At 35.3% G+C, this 19,823-nt stretch overlaps 1 protein-coding gene across 4 annotated transcripts in view; it reads left to right on the top strand.

The window, feature by feature from the left end:
- ANKS1B (ankyrin repeat and sterile alpha motif domain containing 1B) overlaps positions 1 to 19,823 on the top strand; it is a 442,036-nt gene that overhangs the window by 53,711 nt on the left and 368,502 nt on the right. For all 4 annotated transcript variants that reach the window (XM_027794224.2, XM_027794228.2, XM_027794229.2 and 1 more), the window contains exons 3-5: positions 476 to 632; positions 11,653 to 11,949; positions 19,665 to 19,740. In XM_027794224.2, the coding sequence (XP_027650025.2) occupies positions 476 to 632; positions 11,653 to 11,949; positions 19,665 to 19,740 (530 nt within the window). The remainder of the gene's footprint in view (positions 1 to 475; positions 633 to 11,652; positions 11,950 to 19,664; positions 19,741 to 19,823) is intronic.

The raw sequence follows: 19,823 nt of genomic DNA on the forward strand, positions 1-19,823 counted from the left end.
CTTTAAAGAAGAAAAACTGCAACTTAAGCCTTACTGCAAGAACTGTGTTCGTAAAGCTACCCTCCCTTCTTCCTGCATCTGGAACTCAACAATGATGGGGACGAGTATTTCTCTGCCTTTAGTGCCTGGAAGGTTTGTCTTGAGGCACATGCCCATGGCCTGGATGGACAAATTCTAGAAATGATTTCTTGGCCAGGTGAACCTGTTGAAAGAAACAGATTCAGAGAATTGATCAGAATATTATTGATGGGTATTTGCAAGAAGTAAGAATCATTAAAATTAATAGTCTTTTGGCTATGTTTACTATCTATTTCATTCTTATAAGTGGTTGGTCTTCATTTTTTTAGCTGTTTCGCTTGAAGTACAGGTTTTTTTCTGTTACTCAGAGTAAAAAATTTGGTAATATGTATGTTCATGTGAAAATTTAATAAAGTAAGCTTTCTGACAATTTTTAGATTTACTTCCTGTTTTCCAGGGATATAGTTCTGAAATTACTTCAGTATGAAGCCTCAACTAACGTGGCAGATAATAAAGGTTATTTTCCTATTCACTTGGCTGCTTGGAGAGGCGATGTAGACATTGTGAAGATTCTCATCCATCATGGGCCATCACACTCCAGAGTGAATGAACAGGTGAAGTGATAAAAAATTTGTGTACATCATCAGAAAGGAGCAACACATATTCTTTAGGTCTGGCAAATTTGTAGCCAAGTTAAAAAAAAACCAACTGTTTTCCATTGTTTCAGTAATTTCTTCTCCAGGACTGATAAAATCTTCCAATATAAGCATACCAGATATCTTTCTTCTGGATGGCCACTGACCTAAAGGATATTAGATTTTAAAAGTACAAAAAAGCCTTCTGCTTGTTTCTGAAAAATCATATGAAGGCATATTCTAACTATGCATCTTATATATATTGATGTAAATTTGCATAAGCTGTGTATTTTTTTACTTTATTAGATAATAAATTCCTGAAAAACTTTGAGATAAAAGTAATATTCTTAGTATATTTTGAGTGTACTGTAAGTGAACTGATATAGAGAGATAAATGGCAATCCAGATGGACTGCATGTATGCATATGCAGCATAAAGGACACAAAAATACCAGGAAAAAATTATGAGAGTAATACAGTGGGTAAGGGCAGGATAAATATGTTGCATTCTGTTGTCAAACATATGGCACACCTTCTGTTTTCATTCTGTATATTCTTATATGGTCCATTCATAGGGTTAGTGATATAGCAATAGAAAGAAAGAAGACAATTAAAAACTGACACCATCTATAGTCAGTTGAACCGCTTGAGGACTGGAAGTAAGCTGTGAAATATGAGTAGTAACCATAAGCCATTGAGTTTGCTAGGTTAACCAGGATATTACTGGAATGTAAAGGTGGGAGTCGGCTCCAGATTCAGATCTAAATTGTAGTGTCAATGTTGCCTGTATACGCATCGTTTTATTTCACAGAGGTCTAGTCAGTGTAATCCCAGAAACCATCAGGGTTATTCAGGTGACCAAAAGTAAAGCAGCATTTATTGGACTAAACACAGAAATCCAGTACCTTCTAAGACCTTGCAGTAACAGAGACATGTGTGGGCTGGAAGGTATGAAGGAGGATACTCAGAATTTCCATGTCCTTGTGGAGTGGCTGATGGACTCCAGGTAGGGTACCCTACAGCACCTCAAATAGAAAAGTACAATCCAAAAAATGAATTGCGCTTTTACTGTCTATATTAGTGTGGCTGGAAGGCAAACTGTGAGAAAATAAGAAATGTTAGACCTAAATTGCATACACTCAACCAGTGTAAGATGCCATTCCTTGAATAATCTATTTGATATTTGAGGTTATACACTTAGCCATTGGAATCCATACGGTAACTATGATATGAATATCAAGTATTAGTGCAGGAAATATAGGAAAATAATAAAATACACCCATGTGACAGTCTTCTGGGAAATCCTATAAAATACTCTGACTCATTAAAAAAAAATGCAAACCACAAAATTTCTTGTTCAATGTAAAACGTGGTTTGCGTTGCAGATTAGGAATTTCTGAGTTTCTCATTCTTATCAGCTGCTGCATGTAGGATGAAACCAGTTGCATTGTAGATTAACTTTTGTCAAGGAGAAGGTTTTTTCCAGTTTTGTTTCTGCAACAAAGCAAAAAAGCAACTTTCTGATTGTATGTTATCCATTTGTGTGGAGAGATTCTTTATATTCTACTGATAAAAAACTGGAAGCTATGCAGAAACTTCAGAGAGAGAAATAGTGAAAAATTTCAGTAAGATCAGAAAGAGAAATGTAAATTTAAACCTACTTCTCTCCAAACCCATGTATACATCCGGACTTCAAGAATATTCTCGAGCTACATTAGGTGTGCTATACAGTCTCTGGTTTGACTGCTGGAGCAAATAAGCAGGGATACCTCTGATTCTATACCCCACTCACTCAAACCCAGTCTTGTCGTTAACTTTTCTGCTATTTAAGCATTTTGCCCGAAAATTTTATAATGAAAAATATGTGAGGAATCCCCACAAGAAATGTTTGCCCTTAAGTCATTTAAGGGAATCTTGCTCATATTAAACTTTGAAATTAAACTGAAGCATACACATTTCTTCTGACCTTGTAAATCCCTTAATGTTCCATTCTAGACAGTGGCCAAACTTATTTTTCAAATTTATCCATTTATATATTTATTACTTTTAGTAAGTGGACCACTTTGCTGGCACTGACTTTCCCCTGCTAATTAGCAGTAGAAGAATAATATCCATATCATGGAATGAGGGAAACACCATGTTGTTTTAAAGCCATCTCCACCCACGTATCTTCAAATAACACCAGAGTGGTATCCTCACCCTAATAACTATTGTACATTCTTATGAGCCTGTAGGTTTCTGAGGCTTTTGCTTATTTGCTGACATGCTCTATAAGGCAGGTGGTTCTTCATAGCTCTGATAGCTTCTTCCAGATTTGTGGAGCTGAAGCTACAACTTATAAGAAATCCTGGGTAATTTTTCTTCGTTGTTTTTGCTTCTGAGAGCTGGGGAGAAGGATAGCCATTTTCCCTGACACTTTTTCACCACAGCAACTAAAATACTTGTCAGACTTTTTTTTCCTTTTTTTTTTTTTGTTTTTGTTTAAGGATCACATTAAGAATGTATATACTTTAAGAAAATAATTTTGTTCATTATTTAAAGATTATTGCAACTAATTTGTAATACACCTTTGCTTTTAATCTATTAAAATTCTATTTAAACCAAATGCTTCTGAAACTTTAAGTGAAAGTAGTGAGCAACACAACAAAGAAGTAAGCTCATGATGCATAAATATATATTACATGACTTAATGGATTTAATATGGTATACTGTAAATTAATTGAACTGCTTTCTACACATTTAAAATGCAGTTAACTAGCATTGTAGGAACATATCCAGCCATATCCAGCATCTAAAGCTCTGAATGCCCCCTACTGTTCCTATTACATAAAATTGAAAAAAATAGTAAAGAAGCAAACAGTTAAGTGACAATTATTTTATCGGGCTGGTGGAATGTAGAGTGGCAACTCTACACACAGTAAGTGCTTACAGCATAACAATTATGTAAGAATAATTCTATCATTGTTTAATGCAGGAGTCTAACAAGCATGATGTATGTTTTAAATTACAAAATATGGTGAAATTACAAAATGCATTTTAACTTCATTGATGAAGACTTGAAAATATGTAAAGAATTTAATGAAGATCAAGTAGGTAGTATGAAATCAAGATTTGCTCATAAGTTAATACCAAATACAGTAAAAAGGTGTGCTGTTAACAGTCAAACTACTTACATAGTTACATGCAGTATGTAAGTTACATACTTGCATACTACATACATACTACATTACTACAAACTACTTGTGTAAAGACATTGGGGTAGTACAAACATTTATTACAGCAACCCTCATTCTAAAATTCCGTAGTTGATATGATATCCTAATCTATGAAAAATAAATAACAGCCACATAGAGGTCAAGATGTAGTTGTTGGTACTAGTGCAGGAAATTGCATGCAATAAATGTGAATGAGATAATTTCAAGTTCAAAACAAATTTTAAAATATATATGTTCAGAATATACATTATAGTATAATAGTGAAAAATTTACAGCAAAAAATGTGGACACTTCTGAAATTTCTCAGTGGTAGTCTCTGTTTTGCAGTGCTGCCTGTTTTTCTTTATATAAATGTAAAGAAAGATGTGCCACATGCATATTTAATATATTGTAAGATTTGCCTGTGCATAAAATTGTAGTTGTCATAAAACCACTCACATTTCTTTAATGCTTTCTGACTCCTTCTGAAATGTGAGGGAAAAGAGTACAGGATGCATTCATAATATGTAAATACCCAACATCTAACATATTTACTGACTTCCCCAAATCATCAAAATGATGCACAGACATTATATGCTTCTCTCAGTGACACCTCAGGGACTTCCAGAAGTACGATCCAGCTACAAAGTAGCCTGCAGAAACAATACTTTTCAAGTTCTGCCTTTAATATTCCCCCCCTTCCCTTAAATTGGAGACTCTGTGGATGGATTTCAGAATTTCCCTTGCAGTTCTTACTATATTCATTTTAGAAGAAAAAAATATGAAGAAGCAATCTTTGAGCCATTTGCAGCTATAAATTTGAAGAAAACATTTATTCAAAGTAGTCAACAAAATTACCAAATTGCTTTTTTATTAGGTTTCCACATAAGTAAAGGTGAATTTCAATGGGAAGTCAGTAGATTTGATTTTGATTCACACTGGGTAATTTTGAGGAGAAATTTTCCCAATACCTTTTACAAAAATTGTCTTTTTGAAGAAAATACTGCTATCTAAGTCCCTGTATTCTCTAAATCAAGGGATAATGGCATCTTTATTTGTCATCATACTGTTCTTATATATTAAAGATATCAATGAGAACATGTTCATAGCATCATGGAATAGTTTGGGTCAGAAGGGGCCTTCAAAGATCATCTATTCCAACCCCCATTCCATGGACAGGGATATCTTTCACTATATCAGGTTGCTCAAAGCCTCATCCAACCTGGCCTTGAACACTGTAGGGCATCTACAACTTCTCTGGGCAACCTGTTCCAGAGTCTCGCCATCTTCATCATAAAAAAATGTTGTCCTTATATCCAATCTAATTCTACCCTCTTTCAGTTTAAAACTATTGCCCCTTGTCCTGTCACTACAGGCCCTGGTAAAAGTCTCTCTCCATCTTTCTTACAAGCCCCCTTTATATATTGAAAGGCTGCAATAAGGTCTCCCTGCAGCCTTCTCCTCCAGGCTGAACAGCGCCAACTTTGTCAGTCTTTCTTTATAGAAGAGGTGTTCCAGCCCTCTGGCTATTTTCATGGCTGTCTCTGGACCTGCTCCAACAGCTCCATGGCTTTCTTGTATTGGGGGCACCAGAGCTGGATGCAGTACTACCTCAGGCTGTTGTCCACGATTTTTTTTTAGGCAGCCCAGGACAGGATTTGATTTCTGGGCTCAAGCACATATTGCCAGCTTGTGTCCAATTTTTCATCCACCAGTATCCCCAAATCCTCCTCTGCAGGGCTGCTCCCAATCATTTCACTGCCAAGTCTGTACTGATATTGGGCATTGCTCTGACCCAGGTGCAGTATTGCTCTTGGCCTTGTTCAGCGTCATGAGGTTCATATGGGCCCATTTCTCAAACATGTCAAGGTCCTTCTGAATGGCATCCCTTCCCTATAGAAAATCAACTGCACCACTCAGCTTGGTGTCATCCACAAACTTGCTGAGGGTACACTCAATTCAACTATCTGTGTCATTGGTGATCCTACCAAATATTATTGGTCCCAGTATACAGACCCTAGGGGGACACCACTCGTTACTGGAATGTTCGTTAGGGATTAGAATACAGAGGCTTAAACGGCACTGAGAGGAAAAAATTTGAAATGAAGCAGGGTAACATGCAGTAAATAATTTCACCTCAGTATCCATTTGTTGTAGACTTAAAGAGAAACATAAAGAAACATAGTAATGTTATAGGGAGAAGGAAATGTCTAACTATGGTATATATTTCTCCTCTTACAACTGATGTTTCCAGTTTAAGTAAAATACTTTTATTTTTATTACATTTCTATTGCAAATAATTGTAAACTACTTGTAGCTCTTAAAATAGTTCTATAAACTGGTTTGGTTCTGCACATATTCTCTGGTATTATTAACTATATAATTTCAGCGTTCATACTACAGTGGGTGATACCCATATTTTTATACCCTTTGGAGCCATGTTCAGAATTTCATTCAGATTCCACTGAAAAAGATCACGTCTCCCCAAATGACTTTTAGTATTTGTTTGGTCTCATTAACGTTGCTTGGAAACATTTGTGCAAATGCAGTCCCTTTTCAAAACTACAGTTAAATCCATTCTTATTTCTGTGGTAAAAATCATCAGGGGTCTGCGTGTTAATAAATATTCCTAGACTTTTGGCAGACAACTTTAGGCATTGGTGGAATATTATTTTGTGACAGGACAAGACCTCATGAAAGAATAAATTCAATTAGGAGTAGTAGGCCTTAAAAAAACTCAAGTTAGCGAAACACATCCAGTTATACGATATAGATCAGGGGTCCTCAAACTTTTTAACCAGGGGGCAGTGGCAGGCAGTCACCTGTGGCTGCTTGGTTTCCCCCCCAACCCCTGGCGGGGGGGGCGGGGGGGTTCTGTAAATACTGGGGGCTGGATTGAGGACCCTGGGGGGCCGTATCTGGCCCGCGGGCTGTAGTTTGAGGACCCCTGATATGGAGGTTCTTTTAGATCCCTAATAAGTATGACCTCTCAGGTTTCTAAATTTTTGAATGTAAACAAAGTTGTGAATAACTTTTAATCAGAGTACAATTACAGTTGTAGCAGAAAAAAAAAAAGAGAATATTTAGTCTTGTCTTGAATGCTTTGATATTTAAATCAGTTTTGAAAATATATCTGGAAAATAAATCTGGAATTTAGGGATGCCTAAATTGTAATGCTTGGTTTTGTGTTTAATAGAATATTTTGTAAGGAAATTTATAGGCTTTTTATTTCTTTCATGACTTTCAAATTAGACAGGTTCATCGATGACGTGTGATAAGAAGGATGTCGTTAGGTTTTTTACCACAGAAACTGTAACAATCTGTGCACCATGTAAAGATCCATTTCCTTCCTCAAAAAGAATGGACAATAAGATCACAATTACGTTTGCAAGAGTTCTTCTCATTCTTGGCTGTGTTTCTGTTGTAACATTGTTCAGCCTTTGCCCTAGACATCCAGGAAAGGACTTTAATTCCCACTGTAATTAAATACAAGCACATACTACTTGCTGAATCAGTCCGGCAAACTTCCATATTTTTTTCAGAATTATTAATTTATATTGGTGGAACTTCTCAGGAAACTGCTTTCCTGTTTTAATAGGTGAAGTAAGACCATCCTGAGATCATTCCTTTCTCTGTCTTGAATATATTGTTTCTTTTTTGTCTATTTCATTCTTTAGTCGTTAGCACCTTAGTGTATCTTTTAAATCTCTTTAGTTGACTGTTCTTGAGTATATTGAGCTTATAGACTTTTTCAGACTCTCCCGTTACTCCATTCTTCTTTAACTTAAACTATTTTATAACTGAGGCAATAGCACAAAGCTTTTCATAAAAAAAAAAACAACAAAGGCTTGTTCAGTTACTTAACATTGGGATCATACGAGAAATAAATGGCTCAGTGATTTAGAAAGCCTCCCTTTTCAAGTTCATCATGAAAATGCTTAGATAATAAAGGAGTTGAGCATTCTTTGGAAGGGTCTGTTGTAAAATCACTACTTGAGAGTCTTTATTGCTTGTACAGTACTTGCATGGACTTTAGAAGCTTTAAAATTTCCTTGGCAAAACTGAAGTACTACACAACTATGCAGTAAAAGTCCTAAATATACCCACTGTTTAATAGTGGCAACACAAGGACCTATATGATATTCATGAGAGCCATTTATTCTCTTGATATCTCCTGTACCTCTTTACTATCAGACTGCCAAGCTATAATAATTTTCTCTGTAATGTGTCTGGCAATCTGTCCTCTGATGAGTAGGTCTTAAGATACATTCTACATTTTGTGGTGGCATGCATTCTTAGAATTATGTAGTACAGCCTGTGGTATTGACCAGATGCAGTGCTGTGAAGGCACAATTCAGTTCACAGCAACAAAAGTCTAAGTTCTGGCTGTATGTGGAAGAGAACAGATTCAGAGAAAGTCTAGAAAATGACAGGACCATGCCCATGGAGAGACCCATGTAACAAATAATGAAGAAAATTACAAAGCATTAAAGACTGAATCATGATGCCTTCCTCATTTCTGAAAGAGGTTCATTGGGCCATATAAGTAACTGCTTGGTTAAAATATTATTAATTATGAATATTAGGAACTTATGTTTTACACTGGTTTTGCATAATATTGGTCTACTCCTTTTGTCCTACGTTTTGTATGTCTGGGTTCTGATTTCTAGATCTTTCTTGACTCCTTCAGTCTTGGAGTCTATCTTGTAGTTTCTAACATGAACAAAGTATCTGAAATTTCTGAAAGCATTCTAGTCTTTTTCTTCAGCACTATATGCATTATTTAGCCCTTGGATAAAACCTCAGTAAAACCTCTCTTCTTACTAAGGTGATTTATTTTGTGTAAGTAGTACTAAATTGTCAAAGTGGATAAATTCAGAGGACAGTTAAATTTTAATTCTCTATTGGAAAGTTAAAAATCATTCTGTCTTTTATACCTGAATTGAGTTGATTAATTTACATTTCAAAGAGGGAAGGATGTTGTATTAAGTTTTAATTATAGTATCTCTCAGGTCTGATAACAAAACATATACAATGCCAGTTCTGACTGCTTCTGACTGCATGTGTGTAGGTAATTTAATCATCATGTTTGTCCAGGTTGGATTCTGTTTTATTTCAGTGATACCTGGTTCTTTTTAACTTTGAATCTGTTTGATTTGTCATTAACTGAAATGTATCTTTAGTTTGGCAAATGCATAGAAACAAACAATACAAAAATGTTTAACAACTTTCATCTGAAAATCATAACGTCTGCTTCAGATTTACAGATGCTTTTATGCACCATGCTCTTTTAAAATATACTTTTCTTTAAATATGCCCTTGCATGAAAATTCAGGTGGATATTCTTTATTTAGAGAGAGCAAATTTCAGTTTGCTGCACAGCAGCAGTGATTTGGACTGGTTGGTTTCTATGTGTCTATATATCTGTGGCTGAAATTTTGTCCAGTCACCGCACTTTGAGAAAAAGCTGTAGCCAATTTTATGTCTCTCTGAAAATTTAATCAGAATATTTTTGAACTACAATATTACCATTGGCACAAGATTCCATATACTTTATGTAATATCCAGAAATGCTTGAAAAGGATTCAAACATAAGCAGATATTGGATTGATAGATGTTTGACAAATGTATAGTAAATGTGTATTTTGCTATTTACCTTACAGAATGTGGACATACTTACACATCTAATTTCTTTGTGTAACTATTTCCATTGGATATATAAATACAGTAACTGTAGGCAAAAATCACCATAATTGGCCATTTGATGTGCAATTACCTGATTTTCATACTTAATTGTGGTAATTTTACATAGAATTAGGCTGCAATTGCCTGTTCATCTATGCAGTTCTGTCCATGAAATACTGAACAGCTAAAAATAAATTCTAATAAACTATGCTTGTGATTTTGGGTATACCACTGTACATAAAAAAATTGCTTTGTCCAGTCCTGTATAAAGGATACTTTAGAAGTCACTAAAGCACAAAAAGCGTTATCTCGAGTAGTTGATAGAACATTGCAGCCATGTAGTATTGCAATACTACATATTTTAACCTGAATTTATGGTCTGTGCAATAGAGAAAGACCATGTGGTGGTCTGAACAATGATTCAAAATAGTCATCAAGCCATGTCTGCCAATGGAAACTTCTCACTTTCTACCTGGCTCTTCTCCAGCTTCTGTCTTGCAGTTTAGCAGGAAACATATTCCAGTCTCTGGGATCTTGTGTGGTGTTGTAGACACCTGAAGAGCTTATCTGCAACATTAATTTGTCTCAATGTATTGATCTGTCTCTTCTGTCTCACAGGTTCAACTGAGCCATTTTAAATTACGAGATGAAATCAAAATGACAGCAATGTTGTTAAAACCACAAACCCAAGAATTAAGTTCTGGATTATAGAATTAGAAACACTGTTACCAAAAAGAAAAAAAAGTTTTTCCCCTTTCCACCTTTCTAGATATTACTGTGCAACATGCATTTTCTTAACTTAGCTAGCTTTTGAGTAAGAGGCCATTTCTCTGATTCTTTCACCCTTTCTGTCTTTTGAAAGACAAATCCTTTTTCTATTTTTAGTTCTATGTCCCCAGAATTTTCTTCAGTTGTTTCCTTGAGAAATACAGCCTATGGATTCAGATTTATTTCTTCTCCTTTCTTTAGAATTATATTTCTACCTTTCTTTAGTATTTTTTCTGCATTTACATTGATTTTTTATTTATTTAAATGACACATTAGATTTTTAGCTTTCTACTCTTTCAACATTTTCAACACTGTGACAACATTTTATAAATCATATGTCAGAAGAGGGATTCAGTGTGCATACTTTTAAAATTTATAGTGTCTAGCCTATTTTAAGGCTATTTTAAAGCTTCTTAGAGACTGCGTAAGATATATTAATAATATAGATGACATATAGAAATCAGAGAGCTCTATAAATTATTTCCTTCCTCCCTGCCTGAACTTATTTCTCTGTTTGGGATTGCAAGTATAGAGGCAGAACTGGAAGAAAACAATAAAAGAAGATACTGGTTATTCTCAATATTTATTTATTTATCTATCATTAGGGTTATTAAATAGTGTTTGGGGAGAGACTTGGGGGGCATTGCTTTATAAGGAAAAACTTATTAAATCCACAGCATAAAATACCCATATGCCTTAAAATGCACATGTACATCTTCCTGGAGCCCTGAGAATATGTAGCTGCTTACGTGATATGCCAAGTCTCTCTAATATCTACAGTTGCTATTTTGCCTACTTCTAACTTTTGGTTGTCATCTTGATAGTAACTTCTACGGTGATACAGGAAACTAGTCTTGTGCCTGATGCATTTCCATTACACAGTTTTTCTCTGTAATTTCACTACTCTAAAGAAACTGCTATGATTTAAAACCAGTTAAACTGAGAAAAGAGACTTAAACTAAGTGTCAGAGTATTTCTAAGAGAAGGCCTCAACTATGATTTGAGGAACAGTTGAATTAAGGAGGGTTAAAGATTTCGGTATATCATGAGCCAACAGGGTTTTTTGGAGCATGTTATTAAAAATGGATTGGGAACCATGTAGACACACAGGGACCTGATCTGCTTGAAAGCCACAAAGCTGAAGTATTAATTAGTATTTTATATTTTATTATTAATTAATTAATTAATAGTATAATTTTAATGGCATCATCTGAAGCATTTAACATACATTACCATACATTGTATTGCAAACCCTGCCTGTGTAGTGATTTCACGGAGACAAAATATAGAAGCCGAGTAGTTCTATTGTGTGATCAAACATGAATTCCTGAAGCTTTTGTTTTGTTTTAACAGAACAATGAAAATGAAACAGCACTGCATTGTGCGGCTCAATATGGTCATTCAGAAGTAGTTGCTGTTCTGTTAGAAGAGCTGACAGACCCTACAATAAGGAACAACAAACTAGAAACACCTCTGGATCTTGCAGCACTTTATGGACGTCTACGTGTTGTAAAAATGATCATCAAAGCATATCCAAACCTGATGAATTGTAATACAAGAAAACACACTCCTTTGCATCTTGCTGCACGTAATGGTCACAAAGCTGTTGTACAGGTGCTTCTGGAGGCTGGAATGGATGTCAGCTGCCAAGTTAGTGTGTAATTTCTTTCTTCCCTTCACTAGATATCATTCAAATGAAATAGCTTCCATTTTTTCTTGTAAAATACACTTGCATTTACTTTGTTAGAAATGCTGTAAGGTGGTATATAATACAGATTTATTTTTTACAATCCAAATTATGTTTTCAAAGGGATAACTCAAGAAAAATGCGTCTTCAAAGCTGAGTGTATATTATAATGTTGTCTTGAGAAATGTATATACAAAAATCATATTAAGTCTCATGTAGATGTATATATATATTTTATTTTTTTTTACAACGTTGGCTTTAATGATACTAAGCCGACTTTGCTGAAGCTGTGGTCCTTAATGGTCATAGCAAACTGAAACAATGTTTGACTGAAAACTCATTTTCCCAAGGTTATCCCATTCTAAACCCAAAGTTATTAAACAATAATTTTGAATTTTAGCTTTTCTAAACACTTGTGTAAATCTAAAAGAACACACTCTTGCAGCTACCAACTCCAACCTGTTAGCTGTTTGGTGCATCTAGTTCTATGCACAGTAAGTTATAATGGTGTAAAAGGGATAACTAAATAAAAGAGGCATAGATGGGAACAGATACAAGGTACAGCAGTCGTAAATTTTAGCTCCAGTTCTTTGTAGTGGAGAGCGTACAAGCCTTTTAATTACAGAGGACCTGATTCTGTTATGTGTAAAGTCTTGCCTCAGTCTTATGATTTTTCTTTATTTGATTGATGGCACTGTGAGTTTTGAAGTGTATTTTATCTTCAGATTTAAAGTAGCCTTCTTTCTGTCTAGGTATACGTAATATGGTTTGAATTAAGGTTGTTCCAGCTTTATATCTATTTTCAGATAAACCAACCAACCAAACATAATTACATCTATTTTAGAGTCATCTCCAGGCATTCTTTACCAATAGGTGACTTAATAATTCTTGTGAACTTTGCCTAAACTTTGACTAAGTTTTATAACTATTTTAAGTTTTAGGTGCATTTAATAAAATGCCTTTATAGACATAATTCCATTTTATATAGAAAAATTACACCTGAATTCCATGCACTTTTGTTACTTCTGGATTCTTCCATCAAGGTCAAAGTTTTTCAACTTTTGAGAAAAAGAATGTGAAACGGGAAAGAAAGGATAGGTTAAAAAACCCCCACAACAACAGCAGAGCAAACCAAAAAATGTTAACATATTTTACAATTAAAAATGGATATTCTCAGATGCCTTGAAAATGAGGTAAAATTGTTTTGCTATTTTTACTAGGTCTAGTATACTTTGAGTTAACATTGTTACTTGCTTCAAACTTTCAAACTGAAACACTTTTTTTCCTCTGGTTTGCTGTTTTGCTTCCAATTTAATTTGGTATTGATTTTCCTTTCTACAAAGTGATATACTTGCAAAGGGTAATACAGGCAGCTCTTTTGTTTCAATTGTCCTTTACTGTTACTACATCTTCAGTATTTTAGAAAAGTTTAATGCTAAAGCAACACATAACACAACACTTGAATACATGTTTCTTAGTGTGTAATTTCTCTTCTACCTCTAGTGAATGAATGAGGAAAAAATAAGAAACTGATGCCTGAACTGATGCTTAAGAAATCAAATAATTGAAGAAAAATAGTCTCTGTCATGGCAACTTACAGACTGAGGGTTATGTGAGGGTTGAATATTACACAATGCTTTTATGAAATGTGTTCCTCCTCTTATGTAATCTAGATAATTTTAGCACTGCTGTGAATTCTCCTAAGCCATTTCTATCTATAGTTTTGCTAAAAAGTTTTTCACTGGTCTTTTAAAAATACAGCGGCTGCAAATTTTGTACAATCGTCTTTTAAGAAATGAGAGATTTTTTTTAGTTATGCTAATCTGTTTGCCATCTATGCTAAAATTCGAGGACATTTTTTCTCTTTTTTAAAAAAAATCTAATTTGTTTTAAGTAATTTGTATTCTTATTTTCTCAATTATTCTTAGGCAAGGGGGATTTGATTTTATTTTATTTGAATTTGCACTGGGTAATCTTGTTTTTTCTATGTTTGTCCTACTTGCCATAAGGAAATATCATTTATTTATTTTCTCACCGGTATACATATTGTCCGTCAATATGTTCCCTTTCATTCAGCATCTTAGCATACTGGCAAGTTGGCTCTGTACATATTGTTAACTTATTACTTCTATAACCTCTGAAAAATTCTTTGTTGATGATTACTGGCAACTTAATAAACTGAGCAGAGCATACAATACCAGCCTGTTACTTAAAACTGAACTCAGCTCTTTTAATATTAATTAAATTGCTCTGCATCATTGATTGGGAAAGAGCAATATAAAAAGTTTAATCCCATGTGGTAAATAAAATTGTACACATTCATACGTGTTAAATAAATTCAGCTTCTCAGCAGTAAAGAGCTCTCAGAATGTTGAGAGACAATTATATAAGTAGCCTATCAGCTATCACTCTGTAATTATAAATATTTATTTGTTTAAATGGGAAGTTTACTTTAGCCATGTTATCCTTCTCTTCTGTACTCCCTAAGCAGTTTTAATCATAGCAAATATTTGGACTAATAAACGACAGCATTTAATTTTTGATTGAATTAATCACACATTTTATTCATTTCCCAGGTCTATCCATTATTCTTCAATCTGACATTATTTAGAAGTGGGCAATACAAATCTGCTTCATCTCTTTATGCTTTGAAGTTTTCATTTAAATTGAAATATGAAAAATACACAGGTTTTGGTGAGTGATAGATTTTGGGCCCTCAGTAAAATAAGATACTGCACAGTTCAGTGTGTTTCATGTAAACAGTAGTTTTATAATTGTAAATACCTTAAAAACTTGGCCCCTTCTGCTCTACCAACTTTCAGCTGTCCCTGTTTGCCTTCCCTGTCTGTTCCAATAACGATGGCAATTTCCATTGCTTATCACTGTAGTTCTGCAAAGAGCTATGCCCCTTCCTTTTTGCTGTCACTATGTATGGAGGATATTCTGTGAATCAATTTGCAAAGCTACCATTGCATCCTGCAGATTATGTCTGAAATCCATATCAAAATGATAGTAAAATGCCTATGAATAAGGACTATACAAGTGACTTAATTATAAGCTCTTGCATATTTACATGTTTTAAAAAAATCTCCAATTAATAAAACACTTGATACTTTTAAGTGAGCCTGCAAATTGTACACCAAGTTGATTTGTGTATCCTGGTGTTCCTATTTACAATGTCCTTCTGTCCTTGCTTGCTTTGTGTGTCCAGCTGTGACATTGTACCTGTATTTAGCTGTAAGCTACTTGGGGCAGGGACTGTTTTATTATATGCTTAGTGCAATTTGTGCTATAGCTCTGTATATTTCATATACAGAAACCTTATGCCAGGGAATCTATATGTAATCCATTGTTGCAAACTCAAGCAGACTTTACCTCACTGCGTTCATAAAAACATACTAACAGTTTTTGCATTAAATATCACTGTGGAAGAATTTCCAAATATAATGGTAGTGTTCACTTTGCTAAGAAAATCTGATCCAAGGCAATGAAAGCTTCAGGAAGTAAAGCAGTGAATATTGTCTATAAATCTTAAATTTGCTTGCTGTAATATAGACAACAAGAGTATATTAGCGCGTAGGTACACCATTATAAGTGAGAAAGATCTACATAAAAACTCTAGCACATCTTAAATAACATATATAAATTATTTGCAACTAAATTTTTTGATCCTTCCCCTTTGTGTAATGTGCTCTATTGCACAAGAAAAAAAAAAACACCCAACATTATTTCTGTCTTCAAGTAGTAGGCCACATGTACATTTACAAAGAGTTACATTATCTACTTAGCCAGTCCTGTGAGTTTCTCTTGGCCCTATTCATCCTGAGGCTTAGCATTTTCCCTATGTTAAAATGGAGTTTCGTAACTGAACTCTCTGGTAACAAGGACATTTCTGCCTTCTGGACAGTTTTTGGGTCGAGGGATCTGATTCACTCGTTAGTTATTCACTATTACCGTGAAATCCTGCCTAGGGCTTTCAAGATTTATGTCAGCATTCATCTTTGTGACATCTCATGCAGGATTACACATCTGCATCTTACAAGTGTGCTTTCAATCTCCATATTCCCAGGCTGATTTTAGTACAGTTTCGTGATGATATTTCCCTTCTTGCTCAGAAAATCACCTATGTAGTGGACAGGTAATTCCACTGTTTATATGGCGTGCCTTTCAAATTCCTCTTTTGAACACACTGTTTGTAATATGTATCTAATTTCTGGGATATGGCATTCAATAGCATTGTCTGATAGCTTGGAGTTTGTAAAGCAGAGACTGCCCCAGAATTCAGGGCGGTGCAGAATGCCTGTAAAGCATTACAGGATCATGTTTGGATATGACAGGAAATATCAGGGTAGAATAGACAAAGTGAGAAAGTATAAAATGAAAAAAATGACTTTTGGCTTTGGATTCCTCTCCCAACGCTATGAATTATGTGTGTAGGTGGCTTAAGTTTCTCAACTCCCTTTATGCGTAGCAGAGCTTTGGTTCATTATTACAGAACTATCTTCTAGCTCTTAATTTGTCTCCAGATAGATTTGTTTGCCTTGGACATCTACAGGAAATTTCCTCTTCTTATGTTAGTTTTCATTCCATTTCTTATGAGATGTATGCTTTCGTCGAAGAAAATATTACTTGCCTTTCCTCCAGTGGGGAATTCTGATCAATAGAAAGGACCGCTGCCAGTTCTGATAATTATCATATCAGGATCTTTTCCATCCCCAAACTGAGTCTGAGAATAGATCCTCTTCCTTGTCATCAAAGCTGTTGATTCAGCATGCTGGAACATTAATCTGTCTTAAATCGTGCCACAGCAATGGATTCTGGATGGCTGTTGTCACTAAAGTATGCCTATTTTTTTCCATTGGAAAGGTTCCTTATATTGATATTAATACAAAATGATCTCTACAATTTTAGTTAAGGTGCAGCTGGTTTCTGTATCTGCAGTTCATCCTCAGTAGGACTAAAAGTTAGTGCCGAGGCCTCCTATAACATTTGAACTTCTGTGTATTTCACTGTTGGTGTATACATCACTAATTGTTATCCCTGGCAGAATCACAGAATGGTTGAGGTTGAAAGGGAACTCTGGGGTTCATCTTGTTCAACCCCAATGTCCAACCAGGTCACCTAGACAGGTTACCCAGGACCATGTTCAGTTAAGATTTTTAATATCTCTAGGGATTGAGGCTTTATAACCTTCCTGGGCAATCTGTACCAGAGCTCAGTCACCTGCACAGCAAAAAATATTTCTTTATGTTCAATCAGGACCTCCTGTGTTTCAGATTTTCCCCATTACCTCTTCTGTCACTGGATGCCACTGACCCTGGCTCAGTCTTCTTTACATCCTCCTTTCAGATATTTGTACACATTGATAAGATCCCCTGTGAACCTTCTCTTGTCCAAACTAAACAGTCTCAGCTCTCTCAGCCTTTCCTTACAGGAGAGATGCTTCGGTCTTTTCATCATCTTAATGACTCTCCCCAGTGGCTCCGTATCTGTCTTGTACTGGGGAGCCCAGAACTGGACAGAGTACCCTGGGACACCACCTCACCAGTGGTGAATAGAAGAGAAGGTCACCTCTCTTGACCTGCTGGCAACACTCCTCCTAGTGCAGCCCAGGATACCGTTAGCTTTTTTGCTGCAAGGACACATTGCTGGTACATATTCAAATACAACAGAATATGTTCAACTGTAGTGAGTATGTTCAAATATGAGAGAGACATTCCTCTTCCCTCAAAACAGTGAGTGATCAGCTGTGATTGAGCCCCTATTTTGGTGTTCTTTGGCAGGTTACCATGCCAAACTTCTCCCCAGTGGGGCTTTTGAATTTCATCACCTGTCTTTCTAAAGTCAAATATTTTGGAAGTCAAAGATGTACTTCACATCTGTGCTGACAGGGAGCTGTGTTAACAGTAGCAGGTCCACCCAATAGTCTTGAGATTTATTCACGTCAGTAAGTGAAACAAACCAAAGGAATTGCCATATCCACACAAATACTGAAGAGGATAATAGGTTGTATCAAAGCTTTTTTCAAGACTGCTGATGTCAAGCCTTTTCCAGTAATTAGACCTATAGCTGTCAGGGGCTTTTCTGAGAATTGTTTTCATTCCCAGAAATTTCTGAGCTGCACCGTAAGCTCTGCATGTACTTTTGTGGTTGCACTATGTCATTGCAGAGTTATCCAGTGTTAAAGTCAATTGCAGTTACTGGAAAACTCCTGTAGATATTGTTTGAGTAAAGGATTCTGAAGCCATCTCCAAATAAATCCGAATATTTAGTCTTCTTGTTCAGAATAAGTCTGTGAATATTCATCTGCATTGCTTCTGAAAATGGAAAGATTAGAAATGGTTTTGAGATATGTATTTCATATGTATGTTCTCTTACTGATTTCCTTCTCCTCTCCATTATACTGTTAGTATACCTGATGTGCTGGATGTAAATGACATTGAGCATGCTCTACTTTATATGTCCATGTACTAAGTATGAGGAAAGATAAAAAGTGAGTGTTCCTATTATGGACATAACAAAGAGTTTTCAGGCTCAGTTTGTAGGACATATGTACACTTACTGTGTGCTCACATCCCATCTCAGGATCTCTGATCACTTCTAAATAGCCTGTCATTGCATCACTGTAACAGCGGTGCATTCTGATACAACTAATAAATAATTACTCACTATTTTATTTCAGAGTGATTTTTTTTTTGCGTATTTTTAAAGTCTTTCCACCATAGCAAGCGCAACAGTGCATTTGGATAAAATGTAAAAAAACCCCAAATTCAAGCAGTAAAATCTTTTAACATTTGCCCACAAATAAAAACCACTCAGAATCTAATTTATTTTCAAAAAAAAACCCAGGGATGAACCAGAGATTCAGTGAGATTTAGCTAGTGCTAATATTATTGTATGGAAAGGCATCCTGTTCAGATTTTTCAGTAACAGCCAGCAGTATAAAGTACTAAGGAAAGTAGCTTGTTAAGAGAGGTAGTTTGGGTTTTGGTACTGTAAATGTTATTTGAGCGAAAGTCCATTCACAAAGAATTTTGTGTCACAGAAATTTTCAAAATCAGGTTCACAGATATCTAAGGTATAATTTAAATGATGTAAACACAGGCATCTAATGCTGTTGGAGGTGCCTTACGGTATCCAAGACAACTGTATGGGGCAGGTATGACGCAGGTCAATTGTGAGCATCAACTGAAGCATCAGCTGCAGGTCAGGTGGGGTATCCTAGGGCATCTCTCACCATGCAACTGAGTCGACCTTCTAGGATGTGATCCAGTTTCAGATTAAAACACCTAAGTGTAGATGTCCACATGTAAACTGGCTGACTGCAGAACAGCTATGTTTCATTGAAGGTATTGCCAAGATTTTCACTGCCTATAATAGGAGTTTAGAAATTTTACACAAATGCAGGGTTGTTAATTGGGAGTTGTGTTACTTCCCTACTATTTTTTTCTTATATAGCTATTAATTTTTACAGTAGAACTGATAGCATTTATATTGTTATCTTGAATAATAATAAAAAAATGATGGTAGTATTTGTTCTTGCCCATTCAGTGTTTTTTTATGTTTATATGAAATAGAGGGGAAAAATAAATAGTTCTTTTCTAAATGTGTTCTTTTCAAAAGGATTCATTGGTATTTTAATTTGCATTTTAAATGTCACAACATTTTTTTTTTCTAGACAGAAAAAGGGAGTGCACTACATGAAGCAGCTCTATTTGGAAAGGTGGAGGTAGTACGCATTTTGCTTGAAACAGGTAAATCTGATTTACAGGAAACGCTGAACAGATACCAAATAACTGTTACCTTTCTCAGCCTTTGCAAATCTAATCACATGTAC

The sequence above is a fragment of the Falco peregrinus genome, chromosome 6 (genome assembly GCF_023634155.1).
Source record: "Falco peregrinus isolate bFalPer1 chromosome 6, bFalPer1.pri, whole genome shotgun sequence".
Classification (NCBI taxonomy): domain Eukaryota; kingdom Metazoa; phylum Chordata; class Aves; order Falconiformes; family Falconidae; genus Falco; species Falco peregrinus.